The 27,619-nt window shown below is 54.5% G+C and overlaps 1 protein-coding gene across 4 annotated transcripts in view; it reads left to right on the top strand.

The window, feature by feature from the left end:
* Positions 1 to 27,619, top strand: part of LOC123952878 (TBC1 domain family member 2A) — a 107,786-nt gene that overhangs the window by 48,993 nt on the left and 31,174 nt on the right. For 2 of the 4 annotated variants that reach the window (XM_046022494.1, XM_046022493.1), the window contains exons 11-13: positions 721 to 906; positions 1,670 to 1,791; positions 2,429 to 2,588. In XM_046022494.1, the coding sequence (XP_045878450.1) occupies positions 721 to 906; positions 1,670 to 1,791; positions 2,429 to 2,588 (468 nt within the window). Of the gene's footprint in view, positions 1 to 720; positions 907 to 1,669; positions 1,792 to 2,428; positions 2,589 to 7,737; positions 7,920 to 25,177; positions 25,343 to 27,619 lie in introns of those variants that run through there. The other 2 variants (XM_046022495.1, XM_046022496.1) reach the window with 2 other exon arrangements.

Below are 27,619 nucleotides of genomic sequence, written 5' to 3' on the forward strand. Positions count from 1 at the left end.
GTGTTGTATAACCAGTGTGGTGGTGTGGGGTTGTTGGAGAGTTTTTTTTCTCATTTTTTTATGTAGAAAACTTTGAATGTACAAAAAGAGAAAATCATATACGAACCTCCATATATCTATCACCCAGTTTGAATAATTATCAACCCCAATACCTAACTGCTGTTCCATCTCTACTCCCACCCACTCCTTCTGCTTTGGTGATCTTGAAATAAATCCCAGACATCATGTCAGTAAATCTGTGACTCCTTCGGTCAGTTCTGTGACATCTTAGGGTCAGTGAATCACCCTCAGTCTTGAGCTGGTGCAGTGGGCAGCTTTTATGTCAGGCCCAAAATGGAGGTACAGAAGGGGCCATGGTGTCAGCCGATACAAGTCTGAACTCCTGCTTGGCTTCGGGTTCAGGAGGGTAAATGGGCCAAAATACCACTAAGAACTTAGCCCACAGAGACCTCTGGCCCAGAGCCCAACGCTCCAGCCCAGAAGACTGCCAGCCTGTGCTGGGAGCAACAGGGTGATGTGTCACTCTGCCTGTCTCCTGGCCATGCGAGGCCCCAGCTCCTCCAGGCATTCTGTGCTGCCTGGGACTGGGGGTGGTGGGGTCCGTGGCAGTGGTGGGAGTTGGGGGACATAACTCCAGGACTGAGTGGGAAGGCCAGGCAGGGAGGGAGGCAGCCCTTCTCTAGTGTGGCCCCCAATAAGCCCTCTCTCTCTGGCTCCCAGGTGGACCAGCGGGTGCTCCAGGACCTCCTCTTGGAGAAGCTGCCCAGGCTGATGGCTCACTTGGGGCAGCACCGCGTGGATCTCTCCTTCCTCACTTTCAACTGGTTCCTCGTGGTCTTTGCAGACAGTCTCATCAGCAACATCCTTCTCCGGGTTTGGGACGCCTTCCTATATGAGGGCACCAAGGTGGGGCCCTGTAGGGGGTTAGCAGGACAGTCCTGAACAAAGTCCTGCAGCCTTCTGGGTCTCCATTCCACCCCTGGAGAATGGGAAGACAGTCCTCCCCTGGCAGGGCTGTTGAGGGCCTCTCCTGGGAGCATGGCTTTGTAAACTAAAGTACTTTGCACACGTAAGGAGAAGGGGTGGTTCTGCCTCTGAAGATGTGTCTTAAAGTTGGAGGGATTTCCTTTCCCTAGGGAAGAGGCATGGCCATGATCCAGGAGGCCCATCCCTGTTCTCTCTGCTGCCCATCCAGTCACCCGGGCCCCTGCTTCTCTTCCTCTTGTTTGGACTGAGCCCCCTATTGGGAGTCTGACATGTGTAGGGTCCCAGCTTTGCCTCTTACTTTTCTAGGAGACCCTGGGCAGGCCTCCCTGTGACCAGCCCAGTTTCCCCATGGTGGTTGATGACGTACCACAGTGTACAGAGCACCTTCAGATCTGTTACTCTATTTGACTCCTGCTCTACTCTGTTTGACCCCATGTAAAGACAGCATTTTCCCCATTAGGTCCAACAGGGTAGCACCCCAACCAAGGCCCTGGGACAAGGCAGGACAGAGCCAGGACTCAGTCCCCATGCCCAGGTTCCACACTGCGCTGTCTGCCCCTGCCTCTCAGCCACCCTGCACCCAAGCTTTCAACCTCTGGGTAGGGGGTTTTCCTCCCCCTGGGGATGACCTGCCCTGGCCCCACCCCTCGTGCCCCACCTGAGCCCCCACTTTGCCCCCCAGGTGATATTCCGCTATGCCTTGGCCATTTTCAAGTACAATGAGGAGGAGATCCTGAGACTGCAGGATGCCCTGGAGATCTACCAGTACCTGCGCTTCTTCACCAAGACCATTTGCAACAGCCAGTGAGAGCCCACTTCCGCCCCCGCCCTGCCTACCCGGCACTCCCACCACCCACACGCACCCCAGGACCCATTGCCAAGGGTAGGCAGGTGTTTGCTGAGTGGAGATTTATTAGTGATACTGATTCTCCATTACAGCTTAGAAATCTTTAAGGACATCCCACTGCCCTGTGGTCTGTCTGCCCCTTACCATGGCATTCAAGCCTCTAGGCAGTTTCATTTCTTTCCCACCTTTTCCTGCCAAACAATTATTTGAGTTCCTGGCTCAACACCAGCCTCTGGGATTTTGGCCTTGCACTTTCTTCTACTTAGAATGCCTCCCTGTCACCTCCACTGCTGCCATCTTTGCCGGGCCAACCCCTACTCGTTCTTTAATACTCCGCTCACGTGTCACCTCTTCCAAGAAGCCTTCCCTGACAAACCTTTTCTTACTGAGTTAGAACTCCCAGAGCCCTAAGCTTCTTCCTGCCTCAGTACACATCACTTTGGGTGGGAGTTGTCTTCTTAGTCACTGTTTCCTTCCTGGAAGGTGAGCCTCAGCCACATGGACAGAACGAATGGCAGGGTGCCCGGGAAGGCCCAGTGAATGCAGACCCAGCGGCGGGGCCCTGGCTTTGGACTAACTGTGCTCTCCCCCCAGGAAGCTGATGCACATCGCCTTCAACGACATGAACCCTTTCCCTATGAAGCAGCTGCGGCAGCTGCGGACAGCCCATCGGGAGCGGCTGGAGGCTGAGCTGCGCGAGCTGGAGCAGCTGAAGGCCGAGTACTTGGAGACTCGGAACTCCCAAGGCCCAGAGGTGCCAGAGGGTTGCACCAGTGAGGACGAGGGGGAGGGGGAGACCTGACTTGGCCACCTGCCCTTTCCAAAGCCCTTTCTCCCCTTTGGCTGTCAGGCCCCAAGGAGGATGGCCATGGAACAGGGGTCTGGCCCATGAGCCCCAGCACCATGTGACACTGGGCAAGTCCCTTCCCCTCTCTCGGCCTCAGTCTCCCCATCAGAACATTGTCTGCTGTGAAGCCATTGGTTGGGACTCATGACGCCACCCCTTTCTATCTTCTTCCACAGAGCACTTTAGCACACAGACAAGCGAGAATGCTGTCATAGGGTAACCTGAACATTCTCCAAGTTTTATCTATAGAAAACAATGCAAATGTTGGAAATAGTTGACCAGCTTTGGAATTTGAATGATTCCTCATCACCAGCGGCTCCTGGGTAGGCCCGGGGCCCCAGGGTGTCCCATCACTAGGGCCTTCCCAGCCTGGGACATCCCTGAGTTCTGTTTCTGTGGGTGTCCCTGCAGGGCCCGCCCCCCTCCTGGATTCCTGAGGAGCAAGGGCCCTGTGCATTTCGGGGGTGTCCTCCTGGGCCATGGCACCTCTCCAGTGCTGGTTCTGCTTGTGTCCCAGGCCCAGCTCCCGTCCACGGAAGCCTGTTTCCTGAGCCCTGCACCTATACGCTCCTTTGCATTCACAGCCCGTTTTGGGAAGAGGGGTTCCGAGGGAAAAACTCCTGCTCACACCAAGAGGAGCTTGGTGTGGGGGTTGGGTAGAGAGCCCTGGGTCAGGTGCCAGATGCCTGATCTCCCTCTGCCAGCTTCACGGGCCCAGGCAAGAAGAGTCCCCTCCTCTCTGAAAAGTGAGTGGCTGGAGGGTGAGGAAAAGGTGGTGAGAGGGGCAGAGCTACAGCCTGTCGCCAAGTCTGGACCGGCTCTTCTGGTACCCACTGTGTGCAGGAACTCAGTTTCAGTTCTTCTGGGCTCTTCTGGATCCTTCCCCAGCAGTCGGAGGCCTCCCTGTTCCCCTCAAGGTGGGGGTCAAGGCTGCACCAGTGATTTTGGCTGCTCATTTCTCAGCGAACCTTGGCTGAGTGGGTCCAGGCTCGTGCTTGGGTTGTCTTCAGCAGGAAGCACTAGGGCTGGGGGATTCTGGCACGGGAACATCCAATTCCGATCTGAGGTTCCTGTCCAGGGCTGGGAAGGAGACCACACCTATTACTTGGGACTTTGAGGTGTTGGTGCACCAGATACCCAGTTCCTTGACACCGTGCCCCTACAGAGCTCTGGGGAAGAGACATTCAGAGTTCTTTCCTCCCACATGATAGAGGCTGCTGGCTGGCCCCAGGGCCCCGACTTTGCTGTGAGCACCCCACCTAGGGTCTTAACGGCCTTCCTCATTTTTCCTAAACTTTTACATCTGCTGAGATCCTTTCACTGCCAAATGGCATCTGTGAGGTGTGAAGGCAGCCTGCGGGGGTCCTAGCTGCATCCCTAACAGGCTGGGTGCTGTACCCCTAAGGGCATTGCTGAGAAGACAAGGCCAGCCTTCCGGAGCTCCCAGGAGGGCTAAAGGGCATAATGCTGGTGCCTGGCGCAGAGTAAAGCACCACCACCAGCAGGGAGAAACGTCACCCAGAGGGCTTTGAAAAGACCCAAGGCTCCAGGAAAGATGGCCTTCAGGTCCAGCCTTGAAATTCAAATTCCCTCCTCAACAAAAAATAAACAACCCCAGATCACAGAGGGCCTGTCAGATAAATGACAGCACCCCCCCCCCCCCCGCCGTCTCCCCTTCCTATCTCTCCCCTGCTTCCTCTCCCTGTCCTGCCTTTTTCCTTCCCTCTCCTCCTTACCTCATCCTTCCCCTCCTCCTCCTGCCCATTCACCCCACCCTTCCTTTCTCCCTCTGCCCCCTTCATCTCCCCTCCCCACCCCAGGAGGAGAAGCAGCTCCACCCACAGGTCAGTGCCTCCGCCTTGCCCCTCCCAGACTAGGGGAAGGGGTGGTGCTTTGCTGCTGACCCAGCCCCCAGCCCCCAGTAACCTCTGGTTTGTACCTGGCCCCTGGCCCTACCGCAGAATCACCTAAGTGGCTTTTAAAGAACGCTGGTGCCGTGTGCTGCACAGCCTGTGGGGTTGGGGGCATTCTGATACACCGGCGGGGGGGGGGGGTGCTTTGGAGACCACAGAACTGGCCCTGGTCCAGCTTCCTCCAGCCCTGAAATGAGATGCTTGGAGCTGGAGCCGGGAATCAGAACTGCCTGTCCTAGAGCACTGCTCACTCCAGGCTGCGCTCAGTTTAGAAACAAGACAGTGAAGCCTCAGGGAGGTTAACCAACTTGCCCAAAGTCACACAGCCCGACACTGAGCGGTTAAGCCATGCTCAAGTCCTAGAGGTGCTAACTGTCAGACCACAGGGGGTTCATTCCAGCTCACCTCAGCTTCCTCTGGAGCCTGAAACACCAAAGGATCCAGGGGGAAAGAACAGGCCTGGCCTCTAGCTTCCTGAGGGGTGTAGGGCCCCATGGGAGAGCTCCAGGCAAAGGAAACTGGAAGAAGCATCCACCTGGCAGGGAGGCTGTAACAGTGACTGGTGGGGGTGGAGGCTGTCACAGCTCTAGAAGGTCTGTGGCTCCTGCTGCCTTCCCTTCCTCCCCCTTCTTCCCCAAGGGCGCTTGGGGCCCACCCGTGGTGTCAGATTCCGGGCCCTGCACCACAGCTGTTGCCCCCCATCCCCAGGGGCTGTGGCCCTCTAGAGCTGGAGGATCTGATTCCTCACAGCCCCACCCTCCTATCCCAGGGGATGGGACCTCTCAGCTCACAGCAGCTCTCTCAGCCACTAGGCCCCCAGCAAGCTGCCATCCATGCCGCATTGGATAGGGGAGGGGACAGGAGTTGCCCAGAGAACCTCCCTGGGACAATGGCCCCAAAATGAAGGGACTCCTCGAAGGAGGAGGAAGGGCCTGAAGGGTACTTTGGAAGACACCCCCACCTCCGCCTCAAAGTGTCAGGTGCACACTGACTTCTACAGAATGCCTGTACTCCACTAACATCCCCGCACTCAGAACCTCACCCCCCAGGCACTGCTGTGCCCTTATTTTTCATTCAGTCTCCCAGGACACAGGCCATGGTGCCCAGAAAGCTCCATGTCGGGCAGGTAGGTGAAGACTTTGCCACCCTTCCTCACACACAATCTCGTCCTGCACGTGGCACTGATCCACACGTGGCATATTAGACAAAACTGGCCATGTTGACACATAGGGAAGGAAGGGGGTGGCCTGTCCATTCAACCAAGACCCAACGGAAGATACTGGCAGATGGGTCCAGCTTTGAGGCCAAACCTATTGTGTGATTTTCTAACAAGTCATTCCTGCTCTGGCCTCAGAATGTGTGCAATTCATAAGCTTGAGGGGGGCAGATAGCCCTCCTCAAAAGGACCAGCGTTAGGGGGAGAAGAGGCAGGAGAACAAAGACACCCCCCCCATGCACACAGGTGTACAGGCATGCACACACGCAGCATCCCCAGAAAGGGTCCTGGATTGTGTCTACTGCAGAGGCCTCCAGTGGCCTCCCAATAGTCCATATGCCTGTGGCCCCCAAAGGTCCCTGCCAAACTGGCCTTTCCCCAACACAGTCCCAGTCATCCACCACCATGGCGCAGGGGGAGAAGATGCAGCTATAAGGCTGCGAGGGCACGCCCACTGGGCATGTAGGAAGGCTTCCTGGGAAGGTGGTGAACCTGGAAGGAAGGATGCCTTGGTTCAGACAAATGGAGATGCTGTAGGAAGAGACTTCCTCGTAGAGCGGAGTTTGTGGGGGTTGGGGGGACGGACCTGAGATACTGGCCCAAGCCCTAGGTGAATTAGGACATTCAGATAGCTTAGCCTTGGAAAGGTTGTGGTGCCCACCCACCCCCAGGAATAATTAAAAATAAAGGCGATATTGAGCCATAAAATGTAAGGAACTCCCACAACATTCTGACTTCTCCGTATGCTTTTCTGAAACATGAAATACCCGACTCAGGCTGATACTTGAAGCTCGCATTCTGCCTGAGCGGGGAGGGCGGGGCTTTGAGGGCCACACAGAGGAGGGAAGGGGAGTGGGGAGGGGATTCGGTGTGGGGAGTGGCCCAGTGAACACTGAATAAGTTGCAGGATTTGACCCTGGTTATTCTTTCCAAGGAGATACTCAAGAGACCCCACTTACTTGGCCACTCTAAGTCTCAATATTCTTACCTGTGAAATGGGGGTAATAATAGTGGCTAAATAAAAGGGTCACTAGAATTAAATGAAATAATATACGTAAAGTACATAGTATGCTCTGTTGCTCACTCAGAATTGAGCTGGCTACTGTGCTAGGTGCTCCGAGATACACAACTGAACAAAACAAAGAGCTCTTCTCAAGAAGGGTGGTGTGATGAAGTGGCTCTGAGCTTGAGCTTGGGAGCCGTGCTGCTCGGGGTTGATGACTAGCTGTGTGATCTCAAGCGAGGTGCTTAACCTGTGTCTCAGCTTTCTTATTTGTAAAATAGGTAATAGTGTAACCTCACAAGCTTGTGTGACGGTAAAGTGAGGTAATGCATTTACGGTGCCTAGAACAGTGCCTGGCTCAGTGAGTGTGAGGTGGCCATATTATTAAAAGGAGGGATCTCCCCCTCTCCCATTGCCCTAGTGTGCTCAGGACCCCAGAGCCGGCGAGACCGGGCGGCAGCGCCCCCTCCTGGCTGCCGAGAGAACGGAGTTCCTCCGTTACTGAGCCGCCCTCCCTGCTCTGCTCCTCCCCGCCGACTGGGAAGCCTCGGAAATTTTTCTACCCGCCCGGGTTTACCAAGTGCCACTCCCGTGGCGCGCTCTGCGCGCGCACTTTGCCGGGCCGGTAGATTAAGTCGTGTCGTCTAATTCTCCAACACTCTCGGACGCGGAAAAAGTTACTGTTTGCATTTGGCCAGGGGAGGAAGGGAGGCGCGGGAGGTCGAGTTCCTTGCCCCGCGGCACGCAGCGACGGAACGGCGGGTTCGCTTCCCCAAGCCTTTGCTCGGGCGGCTGGGGGCCCGCCCCAATCACTGCGGCGTGTGCGCTGTGCGCGCCTGTTCTGTGCGCGTGCGCCCGCCCCGAGACAGGTCCCGGGGGCCAGGAGCGCGGTCGGGACGGTAGGGAAGGAGGGGTGCCCCTCAGCCCCAGGGCGCGCGGGCGGGGCTCGTGCCCGGTCCCAGCCCCGCCCATCGGCCCCGCCCTCCCGCCTGCGCGGGGAGGAGGCGGTGGCGCTGTGCGCGGGCACTCGGCGGGCGGTGAGGAGCGCGGAGCCGGAGCCGGACGCCGCCGCCGCCGCCACCGCCACCTGCGCGGTCGTCATCAAGGTAGGGCGGCCCCGCGCCGCCAGCCGTGCCTGCCTTCCCGGTGCGCGCGGTGTGTACGCGCTGCGCCTCCCGGCTGCAGCGCCCTGGGCGGGAGGCAGGGCTCGGCGCGCCGCGGGGGACCCGGCGGGGCGCAGGGGGTCGAGGCTTCCGTCACCCCCGCGTGACCTTACAAAGCACCGCTCCTATCCAGGCCTCAGTTTCCTCACTGGGATAGCGGGCGCAGGGGTGGCCCCTTGGCGCTCCGCGCCGTTGGGAGAGGCCGCGCTGAGGTCCAGGCTCCCGACGGCTTGGGGCTGGGATCGGTACTGTCTGCATCGCCCACCCCAACCCGCAGCGAGGGCCGCTCATGCTGGGTGGGGCGAGCCGGTCTCGACAGCCCTCCGCCCTCGGTGGCCTGCGTGGCCCCGCGGGACCCGTCTGGACGCTCCCCCTCCTGACTGAGTGGCCTGCAGGGCCTCAGCTTCCAGGTACGGGAAACTGGAGGGGGCGACAGCCCGGGGTCCCCTAGGCATGTAGGGTAGGGCCCTCAAAGCCGGCCGGCCAAATCTGCCTTGCTGGGGGAGCCCTGAGTTGGGGGTGATGGGACCGTCAGCTGGAGACTTGCCTGGACCAGACCCATGAACCCACCAGGTTTTAGAAGCATAGTATGGGACACCCTCATCCCCTTCCCTGCCCTTCCAGGCATGATAGGGCTGGATCAGGTTTATGTGTGTGGACCACAGAGGGGTGACAGTGCCCAGAGAGCTGTGTCTGGGTGGGGTTGGGTCTGGGACAGAGCCCGTGTCTGAGGGACTGTGGCTCCAGGCTCTCAGGATTAAAAAACAAACACAACAAAAAAAAAAACCTCTGGTGTCTGACCCAGTGGCTCAGTAAGATCCCTCAGGAAGGTCTTGCTGCCCCCATTCACACCTCTTAGGATGGGGATCTCACTCAGCTGGAAGCCGCTGGTCCTCCTCTGGGCACACAGATAACATCTTCCTCCACCTTGGGGCAATCATCAGGTCCCTTAAATCTGCTCACTTCCGGGCTGAACAGCTCCAGGCCCAGCACTCTTTCTCTGGCTAGAGCCAAAGGGAGCAAAGGGAAGAGGCAGGAGCTGAGGTGTCTGCCCCAGAGCCAGTAGTAGTGAGCCTGGGGCTCATTCAGAACCCACCTGCATCAGGGCTAGAATGTGCGCTTCCGGTACTTTCGGAATGCCTTTGGGTTAGCAGCTGCCTTAGAGGTTTGGGGTGAGGGGAGGAGCCAGAGGAGCCCCTCTCCAGGCCCTTCCTGCCTCTAGTGCCTCTTCATCTTCTGTTGCCTGCCCTGATGGAGGGAGTAGTTTCTGAGAACCAAGTCTGGGCCTTCTTGTCTGCTTCGTGACCTGCCCTCACCCAAGAGCTTTCTTACTGCCTGGGTGTGTGGTGAGCTCTGTGCCATCAGAGGGATGTGAGCAGAGGCTGGGGAGCACTTACTGGGGGGTGAACTACCTTTGACTGCAAGTCTGGGGTTCTTGGTCTGACTGGCAGTGTGGCCATGACCATGCCCTCTGGTTATGGTGGAGCCTCACAGAACCTGGAGCTAGACCGCAAATGAGTATTATTACCCCCTCGTAGAAGCAGACTAAGTATATGTGCTGTCACACGAACGTAGCTCCAACACACATGCTTAAGTGCTGCCTAAGTGTCTTGTCATCTCCACGCATGTATGATCTGTTTTCCTGCTCAGCATTTTGGCCTGATTTAGGGGCCTGGTAGATTCTGGCTATTACAAAGTCATCCTATCCTAATAATTTGAAAATGTACTGTGGAATTATGGCATGTCCAAGCTGAAAGGCAGTGGAAGAAATCATTGCTTCAACCCCCTCATTGTCTAGATAGGCATCCCCTAGCCCCAGCGGGGACATGACTTGTCCAAGTTGACACAGCCAGCCAGCAACCACGCCCCGGGTTTCTGAGTGCAAGTCCAGAGGCTTTGTTTATTTGTTAGAAAACACATACCATATAGTAAGTGAAAGTGGTCTGTGTTTATTCCTATAAAATGAGCAAAAATAAATACAAAAGGATAAACCTCCCTGCTGCAAGGCTGTGGGGATCCTCCAGCAGCCTTTAATTTTGCAGGGCTATCCGGTAGCCTGTTACAAGAGTCCAGGAAAATGATTCAAACTGCCCTTTGCCCCTAGACTTCTTCCTTTGAGGACTTTACTTTAAGGAAATAACCGTAGAGGAAGATGAATGCAGTGCTGTTATTTATAACAAGTTTTCATGTAGTGACGCTTTTGGTGTTTTATCTGAGGCTTAATAAGTTTTTCATTTGGAAAGTGCAGCTTAAAAAATAGTAATAATGCTTCCATTGCCGGGATCGGGCTGCTGTAAAAGCAGCGTGGTCCAGAGGAAAGCTCACGACTCAAGTCAGTAGGCGTTAGGCGTACATTCCAGGATGAACTCTTCATGTACCCCACAGTGTGACCTTGGCTCAGTCCCTTTCCCTTTCTCTCTCTCTCTCTCTTTCTTAAGATTTTATTAATTAAAAATCTATTTAATTTTTAAATAAATTTTAAAGAGAGAGAGACAGCCCCTGAGCATGAGTGGGGGGGGGGGCAGAGGGGGAGGGAGAAGCAGACCTCACGCGTTTCTTCATCCCAGGACCCTGGGATCATGACCTGAGCCGAAGGTGCATGCCCAACTGAGCCACCCAGGTGCCCCCCCTTTCCCTTTCTGACCTCACTTTCCCCATCTGTGAAATGGCATAGAGTCAGTGATTGCTGAATTTCTTTCGGCTCTGACAACCTGCCTTAGGGACCTAACAGATCTCTGTAACTGAAGCCTGTGTTGGAACAGTGAACATGGTGATAACCAAAGAATGTTCTAAGCCTTCCTCCCCCATCATTAAAGGAATCCTCTTAGAGGACTGCAGCTAGTCTTTTTCCCCTTGGAAGGGGCTTCATTCAGCTTTTGACTTTTGTTAGTTCCAGATGGCCAGAAGCTGGATTATTGTACAGGGGAATGTGGCTTTGTTTCTGTTTTTCTTTGCCAGATATCAGGGGACAGAGATTTTTCAGGAAGACCAGAAAATAGTGCAGCAGGATCTTCTGTTTGTTATTTTAAGGCTATAGGCTGTTCCTTGCCTCCTTCAGACCAGACTAGAGGTGTTTTGCAATCACACCTAGTATGAAGGGCCAGGAATAGGTGGCTTGCCTTCTGTGAACAAACATTTATTGGGCACCTACTGTGTACGAGGCCTTGAGGTGCCTCCTAGGGTCCTGCAGGTTGACATGAGAAATATATTAGGTTAAATGGCCTATATCTGACTGTTTTTGACTTACAAGAAATGGCAATAAATGGGAAATGGCCAATATCTGACTGTTTTTGACTTACAAGAAATGGCAGTTTCGTTCAGTTCAGTCTGAATGGAAAAAGATATAATTAAAGAGCCCTGTGCTCCCTACCATAATTGAGAGATTGGCAGGGTGCAGTGGAGACTAGGAAAGTGTGATTATAAGCTTGGAAAAGTCAAGGAGGAAGGGCATGGGATCCTCACCTTGGAAAATCAGTAATACTAATAAAATAGTAATGACAGTGAGTATTTCCCACCTGCCTGTTTCTGTCCTAAGTGCTTTACATTTATTCATTTAGTCATTTAGCTGTTTTTTTATTGAACACCTATATTGTGCTCAGTATTTCCTGGGGTGGAGGCAGCCGTCTTGGCAGTCAATAAAGTAGACCCCCAGAATCTGTCCTAAAGAAACTTCCAATCTGATAGGGAAGAAAAGACAATAAACAGTAAGTAAAGGAAAATGGTGATAAGTGGGGTGGAACAAATAGAACATGGGAGTTACGTTTCAGGCATGTGAAAGGGAGTGGAAGGACGGGGCTGCAGTTTTAAATTGGGTGGTTGGGGGATCATTGAGAAGGAGACTTTTGGGCAAAGTCTTGAAGGAGGTGAGGAAGATGGAGGGAACAGCCAGCGCAAAAGGCCTGGGGTTGGACCATGCCTGGCATGTTCACGGGAAGAGCAGGCGAGAACAGAGTGACAGAGAAGGGAGAGGAGACAGGGAGGAGGTGCCACTGGTGGTCAGATTTTGGACCCTGCCCTATGCATCATTGTGAGGGGGGTACTCTTTTTTCCCCCCTTTTTAAAGTAGACTTCTTGCCACACTTGGGACTTGGACTCGTGACCCAAGATCAAGAGTTGTGTGCTCTACGGACTGAGCCAGCCAGGTGCCCGGAGGAGGGAGTACTCTTTTTACTTCTCTTTTTCAGTTAAAAAAACAAAGATACAGAGACATTAGGTAGCTTGTTGAGATGAGACGCTGTCTCATAGGGGACCCAGGGCCTTTAGTAGAGGGCAGTAAGGAGCTGTGGGACACGGCCAGGACATGGCCAGATCTGATGTCAGTGTGTGTCTTCTGGGTTGCAGAGAGAAGGTTGTGGAAATAATCCAAGCTGGGGGCATGAGTTGGACCCAGTGAATGTAGGTGCTGGGAATGAGGATGGGGGATCCAGGCCAGGTGAGCACGAGGAGGAAGAGGAGGAAGCCAGGCTGGTCTTAGCTTATTTATTGAACAAACACTTAATAGCACTTCTGCTCTAGGCAACCATCTAAGATTTGACATACATTAACCCATTCAGTCCTCAAAGCATGGTGGAAGATAGAGACTCTCATTACTATTGCTACTTTTTAAGAAAAATGGGTGTATTCTATTATATGTAAGTTATATCTCAATAAAGTTAATTTACAGGGAAAGTATTTTTTTATATTATAAATACTTGATGGTGATGGGGAATTTAGGAAAAAAAGAAAACAGAAAATAAATTATCTGTATCTTCTCTTTTCATCTCAGGTAATCAATATAAATATTTTGGCATATTTACTTCATCTTTTTTCAACTATTCTCCCCATTTTTTTTTAAACTTTTATTTACTTATTTGAGAGAGAGGGGGAACACAAGCGGGAGGAGTGGCAAACAGAGGGCGAGGGAGAAGCAGGCTCCTGCTGAACAAGGAGCCTGATACGGGGCTCAATCCCAAAACCCAGAGATCATGACCTGGGCTGAAGGCAGCCAGCCACTTAACCAACTGAGCCTCCCAGGCACCCTGTTCTCCCCATTTCACAGATGAGGACACTAGGGCTCCAAGAGGTTGGGCCATTTGCACAGGGTCATCCACCTGAAGCCATGTCATCAGGCTCCAGTCTCCAGGGTCTTCATCACTGTGCTCTGCTACCTGGAATGTCACTTGGTGGGTTCCCGTGAGCCACACCCCCGCGCTCACCCCGCCCCAGCATCAGCTCACACATAGGGAAAGTGAGGCTCAGTGAAAGGTAGGGCCTTGTAGAGCATCTCTCACCTAGTTGGGAGCAGATAGGTGAGGTCTCATTCTGACAAGAAACAGGATGCTGAGAACTTGTGCAGGGTTGATGTGGCAGCTGCTTTTGGTCTGGCCTTGAGCCCAGAGTTTGCAAGGGGCTGGCAAGTGGCATGACCCCACCCACAGGCAGTGCCCAAAACTGCTGGGCCGGGCTGCCTGCCTGGCGGGGCTGCTGGGACAGGCCTGGGTTCCCTGAGCTCAAGAGTCTCAGCCCTGCTGCTGGCCCTGGGTGGGAGGTGACCAGGAGACAGGGAGCGAGAGTTTGGGGCCCTGCCAGGCCTGCAGGCCCCCTGGGAGTTGTCTCTTGTACTCTGACTGTGCATTTATTTCTGGCTCTGGTGCCAGCAAACTCCTGGGGCCTCCGGCTGCTAGGGATGCGGTCCCGGCATCTAGCCCAGCGCGGCTACCGGGTGAGCCTTAGGCAGGGGTCTTCCCCACCCCCGCACCCCGCCCCACCTGCAGAATGGCATCATAATGGTGCCAGCTACAGGATGAAGTGAGCTGTAGGTGGAAAGTGCTGGCACAGGGAGGTGCTCAATAGATGGGCGGCTGCTGTTGCTGTCCCTAAGGCTGCCCCCTGGGGTGTTGGCTCAGGCTGGGGGATTGAGCCTGCCCCAGCCAGAGCACCTCCACGACACGCCCCTTCACACCTGGCCGAACCAGGTAGGGCCCAGCCAGTGCAGGAGGAGACAGAGATGAACCTGGGGCAGTGGCCTGCAGTCCAAGATTGCAGACAGCAAAAGATACAGTGGAAGGAAGGAAGCCACGCCCGGAGGAGGGAGCCTGCATCTGGCCAATAACGTGCTCTGTAGGCAAGTCCTGTCCCTTTTTTCTGCCCCTTCTTTTCACCCATAAAGTGGGGAGAGTATTTCCTGCCTTGATGATTGTAACGATCTTCATGCCAGCAGCCATCTACTGAGGCTGCCCTGTGCTCAAGGGAATGATGGAGAGAAACCAGACCCAGCACCGTCTACAAGGGTGCGCAGCCGGAGCGGGGCTGGGGGCTCCAGCTCTGATAGGGAAGCCCAGGAGCTGTGGCCCTCAAAGAAGGGCAGCTAACCTAGCCTGGGTGGGGCTGGAGGTGGGGAAGGCCCCCAGAGGAGGTGATGTCCCAGCTGGGTTGTGAGTGGGATGGGAGTCAGCCAGACATGGGAGGGGAGGAAAGTGCAGAAGGTCATTGGGTAAATGGCCTGCCTCTCTGAGCCCTAGCCTCTTCATCTGTAGAATGGCCCAAAGATAAGTACCTGCTTTGCCTAATTTATAGGGTGGTTGTGAGGCTTAAAATTGGATAAAGAGCATAGGAGTACTTCTGAACTATAAAATGTCAGGGACCTGTTTGTTGTTACTTATTGTGATGTCTAGAGCCCCTGGGGGTTCAAGAAACACAGGGCCAGCATCCTTCTGGGTCTCAGAGAACATCTGGTCTATTTTAAAAGGCCTCCAATCAAACCTAACAGGGACAGATAGTCTCTGTTCACCTTATACCCCTTGATTTAAGAGCTCAAGAGTATTTCTGTAGGGGGTGTGCTTAGAGGGGGCCCGAGGACAGCCGCAACCCAGTCACAGCCCAGTCACAGAGGACGAGTACCTGCAGAAAGGCAGGCCATAAGCATGGGCCAGGCCTCAGGACCTGGGCAGGAGGGGCTAAGAGCTAAGGGACGTGCCAAGGGAAGGGGTAGAAGACAGGAGTGCCGTGAGGTCACTGAGGAGAAATAGTTCTGGGTCAAGGAGGTCCGCGAGGTCCCATTAACTGGAAAAACAAGGCAGAGAACAGGGTGTGGGCACTGAAGCTGCTTGGGTTTGAATATGGGAGAAGAATGTATGTCCACACTTGTGAATATGTAAAAATGCGCAGATGGACACATCAAGCTGGTTGATTATCACTTTTACTTTTGTCTTTTCTATATTTTGAAATCTTTGCACGCTATTTGACATATATTTCTAGAACAAGTTGTCCGCATGTCATGTATGTGACGGGATAATGCAGAGAGTATAATGGTTTGACATCAGCAGGCTGGAGGGTTCCAGGAGGCACCCACAGTGAATGGCCTCGGGTGAGGCCTGGATGGTGTCCTCCCTGCTGGCCTTCAGGACAGTTGGGAGCCGGGACCAGGGGTGGCTTGTTGGAGGCATCACTGAAGGAGAGGTGTCTTGGATAGGTTCTAGGACTCTTCCCAGGACAGAGACGGGGGTTGGAGGTGGCTGGCAGCACTCTCCGCACGGCAAGCAGACTGTCCAGGCAGGACCGCAGACCCCGGCAGCAGGAGCACAGGGTCAGGTCCAGAAGGGTAAGGGTTCTCCTGGCACTTGGGCCACCCCCTGAGTGGGACTGGGATGGCAGGAACAGGTCCAGAGGGCCCGCTGGCTAGGGCAGGGGCCTTGTGATGCTTCAGGGTCCCACCTCAGTATGCCGACCCCCCGCAGACCCTTCTCCCTCGGTGATGCCCTCTCTTGGTCTTCGGTCCATGGGGCTCTCACACACCTTCCCACCTCGTTACAATGGAAGTAAAGAAACTAGTCTCCTGTCATATTTTATTGAGTGCAGGGTACCATCTGTTGCGAGATATACCATTGTTTTATAACCCATTAAGAAAGGAAAAACAGCAAACTCTAAGTTGCATCCCCGTTTCAGAGATGTTAAATGTCAAAAAACTGTCTTGGAATCAATCAGAACGACAAGCAGGAGGGCCCCACCCTAGATTCTTAATGTCCATGTACTCATCTCATCCTCTGTCAACCTCCTGGCTAGATACTCTTGTCCTCTGTTTACAGATCAGGAAACAGGCCGGAGAGGTTAAGGGGTTTTTGCAGGTGAGAGCAGCTGGTAGCAGTGGGAGGAGAGCTGGGTGGCTGAGGTACAAGGAGCGCTGGTGATGGGCAGCTGGAGGAGGAGGAGGCCACACGGGCGACCGCTGGGATCTGGCTATGCCGTCACAAGACCTGCCTTGCAGAGGGAAGGGTCCCGGGAGGAGAAGAGCTATAGTGGGAAAGCTGTCACCCCACTGATACTTGTCCTGGTTTGGGTTTTGTCCATTTTTTCCCCAGCCCTCCTTAGGTATCCTGGTTCATCCAGCACCAGAGTTTTGGTGGCTGATGGGGAAAGAGGTCAGCGGGTGAAGGTCTCTGGCGAGGATGAGGTGACGGACCTCGTGGGAGGAGAGGAGAGGAGAGAGGGGCAGATGGGCGGGGATGAGGTAGAGGAGGCATCTCCCGGGGGCAGAGCTATGGGCTGGTGTCCCAGATCACTGGACACAAGAAAGCGGCCAATGTCAGATGGCACAGACGCCATCCCCGAGCTGGCCTCATGGAGAGGCTGCATCCAGTCTTGGCAGCGGAGTTGAGGCAGCGCCCAATGGGCGGTCAGCAAGGGGGCGCTTGGATTAGTGACTTTGGAAGAAGGTGGACCATTTTCACACGGTGGCAAAGTGCAGGGTGTGGCCAAGGGAAGGGGGTGACTGAGGACAAGGAAAGGAGGGCCTTTGGAGAGGATACGGTCCTTGGACAGGGGGAAACTGAGGCTGAAGAGGATCTGGGATGGGTCTGAGGTCACACAGGGAGACGGGGGCTCTGCTAGTATGGGTTGCCGTGAAGTGGGTTCCACATCGCACTGGGTGCTTCCTTTCCTCAGTCTTCCTTAGGAGATGAGAACTTGATGCTGTGGGGTCTGCACATAGCCTGGGCCGGGGGGCTGTGGCTAGCCAAGGGGTGCACGGGGATGCGTGTGGGAAGACAACGAAGGGGAGCCACTAAGCTGAACCTTGTCACAGCAGCGGGGCGTGCACAGCGCTGGAGGGACTTGGCAAGGGAACCAGTGTAAGCCAGGGCTGTTGATGGGGAGTGCACTGAGCCTATTTGGGCTGTGGCAAACACAATCCAGTTTGGCTCCGTCCAGGGCGTAGTATCCAGTCCTGGGCAGTCACCAAGGGCGGGGGAGGTGGGAGCAGCCTGGCCTGGCAGAGGGGAGTGTTTTGTTGTTTCTGTTGAGAAGTGTAGGCAGATCATGATAATAAAAAGTCAGACTTTTAGTCTTATTATTGTTTTTAAGTTCTCTACAGAAAATGCACCCCCGGGGCACCCCGGTGGCTCAGTCATTAAGCGACTGTATTCAGCTTGGGTTGTGATCCTGGGGTCCTGCGGTGGAGCCCCTCATCGGGCTCCCTGCTCAGCGGGAAGACTGCTTCTCCCTCTCCCACTTCCCCTGCTTGTGTTCCCTTTCTCGCTGTCAAATAAATAAATAAAATCTTTAAAAAGAAAGGGAGGTATTGTAGAGCTATGGAGAGATGTTTATAAAAAAAAATTTTTTTTAAAAAGAAAGGGAGGGAGGGAGGGAGGGAGGAAAATGCACCCCCTTCTTGTCTGCACCCAGCCCTACTGCCCTTGTCCCCCTTTCTCTCCCCCACCTTGCCCCCAGCTCTCTCCGTGGTTCACTCCTGGGCCACACCTCAGCTTTGAATGCCCAACTGAGAAGCCATTGAAGGTTTTGGAAGAAGGGATGCTTCTGTCTCAGGGTCGCCCCAATGGGACTCAGCTTAGGAGAATTCAGGTGGGGAGATGAGGAAGACAACGTGGAGGAGGGGAGAGGGATGTGGGAGATGAGGAGGATGAGAGCAGGGAGAACAGAGCTGTAGAGACAGGAGCAGGACTTAAGGCCTGCCTGGGAAGGCCCGGGATCCATGCCCACAGCTGCCCACGGCCACACCAGGCCTGGGTGGGCACCTCGGGGGACCACTGGGCTGCCGGGGCTCTAAGCCCTACAGTGTCCAGGGCTCTGGTTGGCAGTCGGAGGTAGACTCCACAGGCTCTAGATCTCACCCCCCAGAGCCCACCCCCTAAACAAAACCTTCCAGAGTGTAAGGATGGCCGTAGCACCCCTCAGGGGTCACTTCCCAGCCTACAGACATCAGGGGGGACCTTATGGGTATCCAAATAGCAAAGCCAGGAGCTGGGTTTGACTAGTCCCATTTCACAGACAAGGAACTAAGGCTACAGAGGGAAGCAGAGCGACTCTTGGAACCGTGGCCTACTGATGGCTCCATGTGTCCCCCCTCCCCATCCTGATAGCACTTGACTGGGACACACATCACCTCCATGCCACCTCCAGTCAGCCTCAGAGCCAGTGGGTGACTATGGCTGCAGAGGGCTGAGAGGTGCAAGGAGCTGAGAATGGCCCAGGAAGGGGCTGGACTGAGGGGGGGGCATGGAAGCAGCTGGTTTTCGCATCAAGAACTAGAAATTTGCATTCTCTCTGGGCTCCGAGGTGGACTAGTTACATTCCTCACCCAGTCCTCGTTTCCTCACCTGAAAGGTGAGCGGGTTAGGCTAGACGATCTCTACCATCCTGTGCAGCCTGAAAATCCCGCTGGTCTCCCCGGCTTCTGTTCTGGTGGTCTCCCAAGTGAGGTGTGTGAGACGCTCGTTGGGGTGCAGGAAAGCACACTATCGAGACGATCATTCAGCTTTGCTCAAGTTTGGCATGTGCAGACTCACCAACACCACTCAGGCCGTCAGACAGCCTCATGTCTCGTGTCTCCAGAAGTCTCTGGAGAGAAGGGGAAAGTACTCTGAGAAGGGATGGCAGGGATGCCCCTCCTCTCTTTTCAGGAGTTCAGTATAGTTAATTTAACCTGGTTAATGAATCCAAGTTAATCCAGACCAGTTAATTCAGATTGGCTTTGTGGATTATATTAACCAGTTTGAACAAAACTAATCCTCACAAAATGGACAAGTGGTTTTAGAAGATTCCCATCTGGGGGCGCCTGGGTGGCTCAGTGGGTTAAGCCTCTGCCTTTGACTCAGGTCATGATCCCAGAGTCCTGGGATCCAGCCCTGCATTAGGCTCCCTGCTCAGCCGGCAGCCTGCTGCTCCCTCTGCCTCTGCCTGCTGCTCTCCCTGCTTGTGCTCTCTCTCTCTCTCTCCCTGTGTCAAATAAATACATCTTTAAAAAAAAGAAGAAGATTGCTATCTGAACTGTGGGTTGTTAGTGGTTCTAATAGTATGAGTACTGTTGGACAAGAAATTAACACTTGGGTTTCTGGCCATGGTCACATCTGCAGCCACAAGAAGGGGGGAAAAGAAACAGTGACAAACTAATCAAGTATAAGAAGTCAGCTCAAGCTGTTTTTTAAATGGGGGGGGGGCGCTATTTGAAATACAGCCTTAGAGTCACTCTGGTTGGCGATGAATCTCGCCTCATGTATATGTTGTGCCTCGCAGCTCCTGAGAGTAGTAACTTGTATAAAATATAAAATATTGGTGGGTGGCGTTCATTTTTCTCTCTTTGGAAGAGTACATGATCAGGAAAAAAAAAAGCCTCCCTGCTCTAACTTCCTGGTCCTTTCTCTGCAGCTGCCCCTTCTGACAAATCACCTCGTTTGTGATTTGTTCAGGTGGAGTGTGATTTCTCCATTCTTCTGCCTGTTCCCCGGGCAGACACCCCATTGCTACCTCTGGGCCCACAGAACCCAGCACAGGGATCTGTCTCCAGCGGGAGGCATGAAAAATGTAGGATGAGTCGATGTGTCCCGATTTACCTTTTCTACTGTGGAGCTGCTGCTGTGCTGACCTTTCTGGCAGCAAAGACTCGGGGTCTGTCTCCCCTCCTGACCCAGAGGAGCCCCATCCATCCTTCCCAGCGTAAACCACAGTCTGGAGAAATGCAGCTCACCTTTCAAAGTCTGAGTCTCAGGAGGGTCCAGCTACGGTGAATGACCACCCCACCCCATCCCCGCGTCTCACAATTAGAAGCCTTCTTCCCCAGCCATGCTTGGAATTTGTCCCTCTGAGAACAGCAACACAGATAAGGAAAAAAATATTTGGTACTGTATCCAGTCACAGGATCAAAGGAAACTTTGTTCCATGTCTTAGAGGACTCTCCCAGGCTGGGGTGCCAGAAATCCAGATCCCGTTCCTGGTTCTGCCCTTTATGGATGTCCCTGGACAAGCTGACTTAATTTCCCTTTCTGTACCCCATGAGCTCTTGAAGTCTGGCCAGTGCTACTATTCTAAGAAGTGAATCTGGGATCTTTGGGGGGTACCTGCTCCACTGAGTGGTTCTCAGCCCCCATCTGGAGGATTTGAGTCTGGTCTGGGCTCCAACCTAGGTGTGAGATGGGGACAGCTTGGAACGTGATGGGGAGGCGATGAAAATGGGGAGATGGGAAACGGAGTCACACAAGAAACTCCCCTCCCTGCGTGGACCCAGTGCAGGGCCATGTGGTCAGGGGCCTCAGCTCTCTGAAAGGTTGCCCTGGGGCGAAGGCCATGGGTGCCGTTGGTGGGGCTGGAGGAACAGAGGCAGGGCGGGGGGAGGGGAACTGGGGATTTCCCCGCAGGAAGTGTGATAGTGGAGCGGCCCGGTCCCCGGAAGGAGTGAGCTTCCCATCACTAGAATGGTACAAGCCAAGACCCTCAGACTTTTCAGACAGAATGGTGTGGAAAGGAGGACAGAGGGCTGGGCTGGATGTCAACCCAGGCCCCTGAGGCTGGGCAGTCCTGGTTGTTGGTTTTTTTTTGCCCCAGATGTAATAAGATCATTTGAGAGCAGAGTGGGTATGTCTGGCTCAGAATTAGATTAGATAAGAATTAGAGCTTGAAATCAGCACAGAGGGGTTGGGGGAGGGGCACAAGGTTTTCTCTGCGGCCAGCCTGTTAAGGGGGTTTGCGTGCCTCCCAACACAGGTGATCCCCTCCACCCCCAAATCTTTAGATCTTTAAGCATGGCCCCATGGAGGAGAAAAAAGGACATGGACACTTTGTGTTTCTGGTTTAATCTGTAAGCTCTGGTTACTTTATGCATTTTTGTTAAACGTTCATTTCAACCCATTAATACAGTTAAATACTGTAGGGCAGTGCCTAGCCCACAGTGAGTACTCAGTAGAATGCTATTATTTCTTATTTTGAATTTATCTTGGATTTGCCTTGTGTCAGGCAGTGTTCTAAGTGCTTGCCATACATGAACTCATTTACTACTTTAGGATGACAAAACCTAAGACCTGGAGAGGTTGACTGGCCTGCCCAAGGTGTCCCAGCGGGTATCTGGTGAGACCAGTGCCTGAGCCAGGCCTGACCGTGTCCGTAGCCATCTCTGCCTCCTCTCCATGTGGTCGTACCACACAGTAAAGAAACAAAGCACGTGTGCCCCCTCCCCCTGCCCCCCTTCTCCCTTCAGAGCCTCCCTAAAGCCTCAGGATGGTCGCAAGCGGAGATGCACATTCCCATTGTACAGATGGGGCCCTAGGGCCCAGAGAGGGCAATGACTTGAACAGGGTCACACAGCCAATGGAGGCAGAGCAGACTGGAGCTGGGCCCCTGGTCTCAGAACATCTCTGTGCCTTCCCTGCGCAGAGTGGGGCTCCCAGCCAAGCCCAGGGAGAGTCCCTGTGAGCTGGTGCTGCTCTCTCAGCTCTTTCGTCCCCGCGAGCAGTGGGAGCCAGCCCTGCAGAGGGACAGGAAGCCCGCAGGAAGGGGATGGGAAGAGTACCCCTCTGTCCAGGCACAGATCCTCCAGGCCCTTCCTGAAAGTGCCAGGGAAAGTTGTGAGGACGCTCGCCCTATAGCAGCCCCTTCTGCTGAGGGTGGTGCGGGCAGAGAAGGCCCCACTAGCCAGGAGTGAAAAGGGGAGGGAGGGGTGCTGAGGTCGTGATCCTGGAGCACCGGGGTAGAGTCCCACGTCAGGCTCCCTGCTCAGCAGGGAGCCTGCTTCTCCCTCTGACCCTCCCCGCTCTCGTTCTCTCTCTCTCTTTCTCATTCTGTCTCAAGTAAATAAATAAAATCTTAAAAAAAAAAAAAAAAAGGAGGTGGGGAGGAGGATGGCCTCCCAGGGAAAGTAGAACAGGAAGGGTGGAGCCGGCTGATGGCCTGGGAGAGCCAGGGGAGAGCCAGCCGGATACCTAGGGGCTGCTGGCTCTTTTTTTCCTTTCTTATCGGGGCAGAATTTACATCACATAAAATTTGCCATTGTAACTATTTTTAGTTCTGTGCCCTGGAGTACATTCACGCTGTTTGTACAACCAGCACCACTGTGATTTTTAAATTTTGATCTCACAATAGCCTATTCTGTTCTTTAATGGTTTTGCTGACATGCATTAATGAAAAGTGTGCGATCGGTGCTGAAATTACCACGCTTGACAAAAAGGACCTCGTGTCGGAGCTTCCCCCATGCCAGGCATTGCTTTAAAGCATTTTATTTTATATTTTTTAAAATAGTTTTCTAGAAAGATTTTATTTCTTTATTTGCCAGAGAGAGAGTGAGAGAGAGTGTTCACAAGCAGGGGGAGCCGACTCCCCACTGAGCAGGGAGCCCGATGTGGGCTCGATCCCAGGACCCTGAGATCACGACCTGAGCTGAAAGCAGTTGCTTAACTGACTAAGCCACCCAGGCACCCACTTTAAGGCATTTTAAATAAATAAACTCATTGAATCCTTACCATTTCCCTGTAAGTTAGGTTCTGTCGTTGACCCCAGTTTACAGATGGGAAGACTGAGACACAGACAGGTTTTAGTATCTTTCCCCACATCCTGCCTGGCCCACCAGTTGCTGCTGTTTGTTGAGGACTCACTGTGCACCAGGCTAACGGCTCTGTTCAGCCTTGGCGCCATTTCATAGCAACGTGGGGAGAGGTAGGTGCCCATGTAGTTGCAAGATCTAGAGAAGGAGAGTCTGGGTTTCTCTCTGGGTCTCTGACTCTGAAGCCTGTGTCTGGACCACCTGACCTTGATGCCTGCAGTTCAGAGGGTGAAGCTGGCTGCCCAGCACCCGCTGGTTCTTGTGGACTGGCCCCGTTTGTATATTGGGAATATTTGCGAGATGGAAAGGCAAGAGTCACAGCCCCCGGTGGCCCCCAGTTAGGAAGCGGCTGTGTGCTCCTGGAGCGTTTGGAGGACAGGTTCCTGCTGTCTCGTGGTTGTGTAACCTCAGAGAAGTGCTCTGAGCCAAGCACAGCTGGCTGTGTCCACGCGATGGAGGTAACTCCCCCCACCCCAGGTGGACGTGAGGAGTGAACCCAACAGGAAGCGCTCCGCAAATCACAGAGCTGGCTTGTAGGGAGGTGGCTCTGAGTGGTCCCTGGTCAACTGCTTCACGGTCACCTGGGAACTTGTTGGGAATGCTGGTTCTCAGGCGCCGCTACTGAATTGCTGACTCAGAAACTCTAGGATGGGCCCAGTGATCTGGGGAGTGAATCAGCCTTCCAGGTGATTCTGGTGCACCCTTGGGTTGAGACCTGCTGTTGGAAAGCTTCATGCAGAATGTGCATGAGATATGAGCACCAGTCCTAGCAGAGAGTCCGTCTTGGGCCGGAGGGGCCTCCTCAGCCTGGGCTCTGGTGGACGGCCTGCCCTCCCTGGTCCATGGGCCCAGTCTGAATAGATGATTCGGGAGGAGCTCAGGGAGGCTGGAAGTGGGGGGACGGTGGCCTGGCTGTCCTCCCCTGGCCGCTGTTGCAGGTGCTACCTGAAGAATTGATGAAGGCCAAGCATTATGTCCGCCTTCCTAAGCAGAGGGGCGGAGAAGCAGGAAGGGACGGCCAGCGCCACGCTCCCCCCCCCCCCCCCCCCCGACAATGTGCTCGGCTGGGCTGCCCAGGCAGGAGCAGGATACAGGCAGGCAGACCCTCAGGCATATCTGGGGACCCAGCACAGGAATGGGTTGAGGGAAAAAGGAGACTATTTTTTGATGTAAAACCCCAGCGGCTGGCTGAGATGTGGCCTATGAGCCAGGCCTCCCTGCTCCATGGCTCTCTTAAATTGCTGACACGTGTGGAGACAGGTCAGCCCTTGACTCCTGGTCAGCAAGCCCAAGGCTCTGCGCTCTCCCCCAAACAGGCATGCTCTTTTCCTTCCAAGCCCAGACAAGGAAGGCCTTAGAATCTTCTTCCCCCTCTTCCTCTTCATGCCCCATGGCTCCCCCGTCCAGCTGACTACAACCAGGCATGAAACAGAACCCACTCACCCACCTGTTTCTTCCTTAGATACAAGCCCAAAGTTGAGGAAAGAAAGTTCCTCTGGCCAGACGTTCTAACTGCCTAATAGCCGGACCCACATTTCGCTGCAGCCGTCACGTCGCCACACCCCTGGTTTCAAACTGACATCTCCCCGTGATCTCAGGTGCCAAGCAAGGCCTTAGCCAGATTCGGAGCCCTAGCCGGTGCCTTGTTGGCGGGAACCTCGCTGCTCCCTTGCCCAGACCCCAACCAGACCTGACCCCTTGTGGTTCGTTCTCTGGCTATGTCTTTCACTTCCTCCACCTTCAGCATGCACCCCCGTCCCCCATCACTCTGTGCTCAGCTCACCCAACTCAGCCTTTCGGGCTGGCCTCAAACGGACCTAACCCCAAGGCTCTCACCCACTCCTGGGATTTCCACCTTCCCGCTGCAGCCTGTTCAGTCCCGTTCACCCTGAACTGAGCTCACTGGTTCCATGTTGGCCTCTCCCATCAACCTGATCCCCTGGGGGGCAGAAGTCCCTGCCAGGGTCATCCTCACCTCTCCCCCACAGTGCCCAGCACAAGCCGAGCTCTGGGAGGGCCCCAGGAATGCAGGTTGGCGTCACCCTAGGCCCCAGGGTCCCAGCAGCAGGGCAAGGTGAGAGCTGATTTGTGGGCTGGAGGTGGCCCCTCCTGCCGGCAGGTGCCCATCCCAGAATGGGGGCTGGAGGGCTTCTGCTCACTGTGGAACCCCGAGCCAGGCACTCTCCCAGTCCGGGCCTCAGTGGCCTTCTCTGTCCAAAGACAGATTCAGAAGCTCCGCTGGGAGGAATGGTGAGGAAGCAGTGGAACCTCCAGATTGTCACCCTCCTGAAGGTGGCTTTAGAAAGTCCCCAGTGACCCTTGTCTCTTGAAACTCTCAGATAAGGAGATTGTGGGGCAATAAAGCTGCCTGAAGTTTTGGTCTGGGCCTGACTTAGGGGAATAAACAGGAAGAAGCCGGGTTCTGTCTCTCTAGAGGAGCAAGGCAAGAAAGGCCCAGGCCTCCAAGGACTGGGACAGCTGATAGGTAGCTCCTTCGTCCTCCCGATCCCGGGTTTTGGTGCATGTGGGCTGCAGAGCTTTCAGTGGACCGTCCTAACAGTCGGGCAAGGTAAGAGTATTACCTGCCTGAGAAAATGAAACCCGAGAGGGGATGGAGATTTCCCCAAGGTCATGGAGCAGACTGGTGTCAGAATCAGGGCTCTCCCACCTGACCAGCATACTGGCTAGGAAGATTACAGGCTCAGCACACCCCCCGCCCTGCCCACCGTTCCGTGTCAGGAGAGGCTCATGGCGTGAGTGGAAGCTAGTCCAGGAGCCAGGTGGGTCCCCCTGGACCCCCCGCCTGGGTACCTGCTTGTGGGATCTGGCCTGCGTGTGGGCAAAGCAGAGGGGAGAACCATTCGGACTTGGCAGTCTGATGGCCCAATGGCTGGAAGGCTGGAGGGAGGGAGCAGGCAGGAGCGCAGGCAGCAGGACCGGGGGAGGGAAGAGCACAACCACAGCTGAGCTCTTTCTTGGTACCAGAGGTTTGCAAAGTATTTTACAGCCGTTACCTTGTTTAATCCTTGGTAAGCCTCCGTGAGGTAGATCGTAGGATACCCTTTTACCCAGGCACATCCTGAGGCCCAGAGACGGGTTGAGGTTCAGGGTTTGAACCTGATTCTCCTCTCTCCCTGTGCTGGGCAGCCTCATAGAATAGAGAGTGCTCCGGCTGGCGACCTGGTGGTGGTTCTGTTGGGTCCAGGAAGGTGAAAGGAGACGAGGAGCATCCTAGGAGCCCAGTTAAGTACTTAATGTGGGCTGATTTGCTTCCAGGCAGAGAGAAGGGGGCATGAGCAAAGATGGTGTGCCTGGAAAACACGGTGCTTTGAGGGGAAGACAGATAAACCATTTTGGCTAAAGGTTGAGTTTGTGGAGATGAGATGTGGCCGGCGGAGTGTGGGGCCCCACACCCCAAATCCAGCAGAGGGCTTGATCCTGAGGACAGAGGGGATCGGGGGTGGTGGGTCTTAAGGGAAATGATGGTGTCTGAGTGAGGTCAGGAAAGGAGCCCTGGGCTGGGGTAGGGGCAGAAAGGGAGTGCGGCCCAGAGAAAAGGCTGGCCAGGCTTTGCAAGACTTGAGGGAGGGGTAGAGGACAATGGGGTGTCGTGGGGCAGAGGAGGTCAGGTTGTCAGTGGAGGTGCCCTGCCCCTCTTTGGTGCCAGGGCTCTGGGCAGTGTCAGATGTCAGGAGGAGGCTCTCCCTTGGGCCTAATCTCATCAGGAGGAGAGAGGCATTTTCTTGGCTCTGTCTGTGACTCAGGCTGTATTTCCTGTGGGCCTGCCGGGAGGCATCTGTGCTAGACCAGAAGGACCAGAGACCTGGAAGGAAGGAGATGGGCGTAGGGGAGGGGCCCCACAGCAGAGAAAACCTGGAGATGGGGCTGTTTTTACTTGCCAGCTGGGCTGTGCTAATGGAGGAAATCACAAGGCTTCCCCTGTCTTGCCCAGCACCACTCCCACCCAGAACCCACCAGGAACCCCAGACTCCTCAACACAGGGTTGAGCGAGGCGGCCGGCTTCCACCCGGAGGGCTTCGACCCTGCCGGGGAGATGCGCGCGCACACACTCTTCAGGTTCCTCTCGACCAAGAGGGATTATTAGTTAGCTTTTCATGGGTGCTTGTCTGCTCCCTCCACCACCGTGGTGGGCACCAGGGGTCAGAACTCTGTGCGTAGGGGACTGCTTTGCACTTTCTGGTTTGGGATTTTTACTCAGATCTCCAAAATGCTGGGCCCTCAACACATACCTGTGACATACGACATCACATCCTAGAGTGCTATAAATTCGGGACCACAGCAGTCTTAACAGCAAACATTTGTTGACCATTAAGTATGCACCCAGCATCGCTCCATATGCTGTGTGGATTATCTTATTTAATTGTCCGGGGAGCCCTGTGAGTGTGGACCCAGGACTCAGCAGTTTGGCTTCAAATGCCAAGCTCAGCCGCCTACTAGCTGTGTGATTTTGGACAAGCTGCTTAACCTCTCTGGGCCCCCAGCTTTCTCCTCTGTAAAAATGGGATAATAACAGTGCTTCGGGGATTGCTTTGAGGATTGAGTTAGGACACGGAGCCTCCCTCGTGCAAAGTAAGCGACGCGGTAGCTGTTAGCTGTTACTGTGCCGAATTTTGCTAGTGAAGGAACAGACATGTGAAGTCACCCGCCCAAAGTCACATAGGTGTGGGGGACCTAGTCTGTAGTTACACTGTTAATTGGGTACCCAGTAGCCACCTGTAGGGCACGTAGACGTTGCTAAGGTGATGGAGGAGCTGCATTTTACATTTTATTTCCTTGTACTTCATTGTGACTTCAATCTAGAAGCCACAAGCCCCATGTTGGACAG

Source organism: Meles meles, chromosome 11 (genome assembly GCF_922984935.1).
Source record: "Meles meles chromosome 11, mMelMel3.1 paternal haplotype, whole genome shotgun sequence".
NCBI classification, from domain to species: domain Eukaryota; kingdom Metazoa; phylum Chordata; class Mammalia; order Carnivora; family Mustelidae; genus Meles; species Meles meles.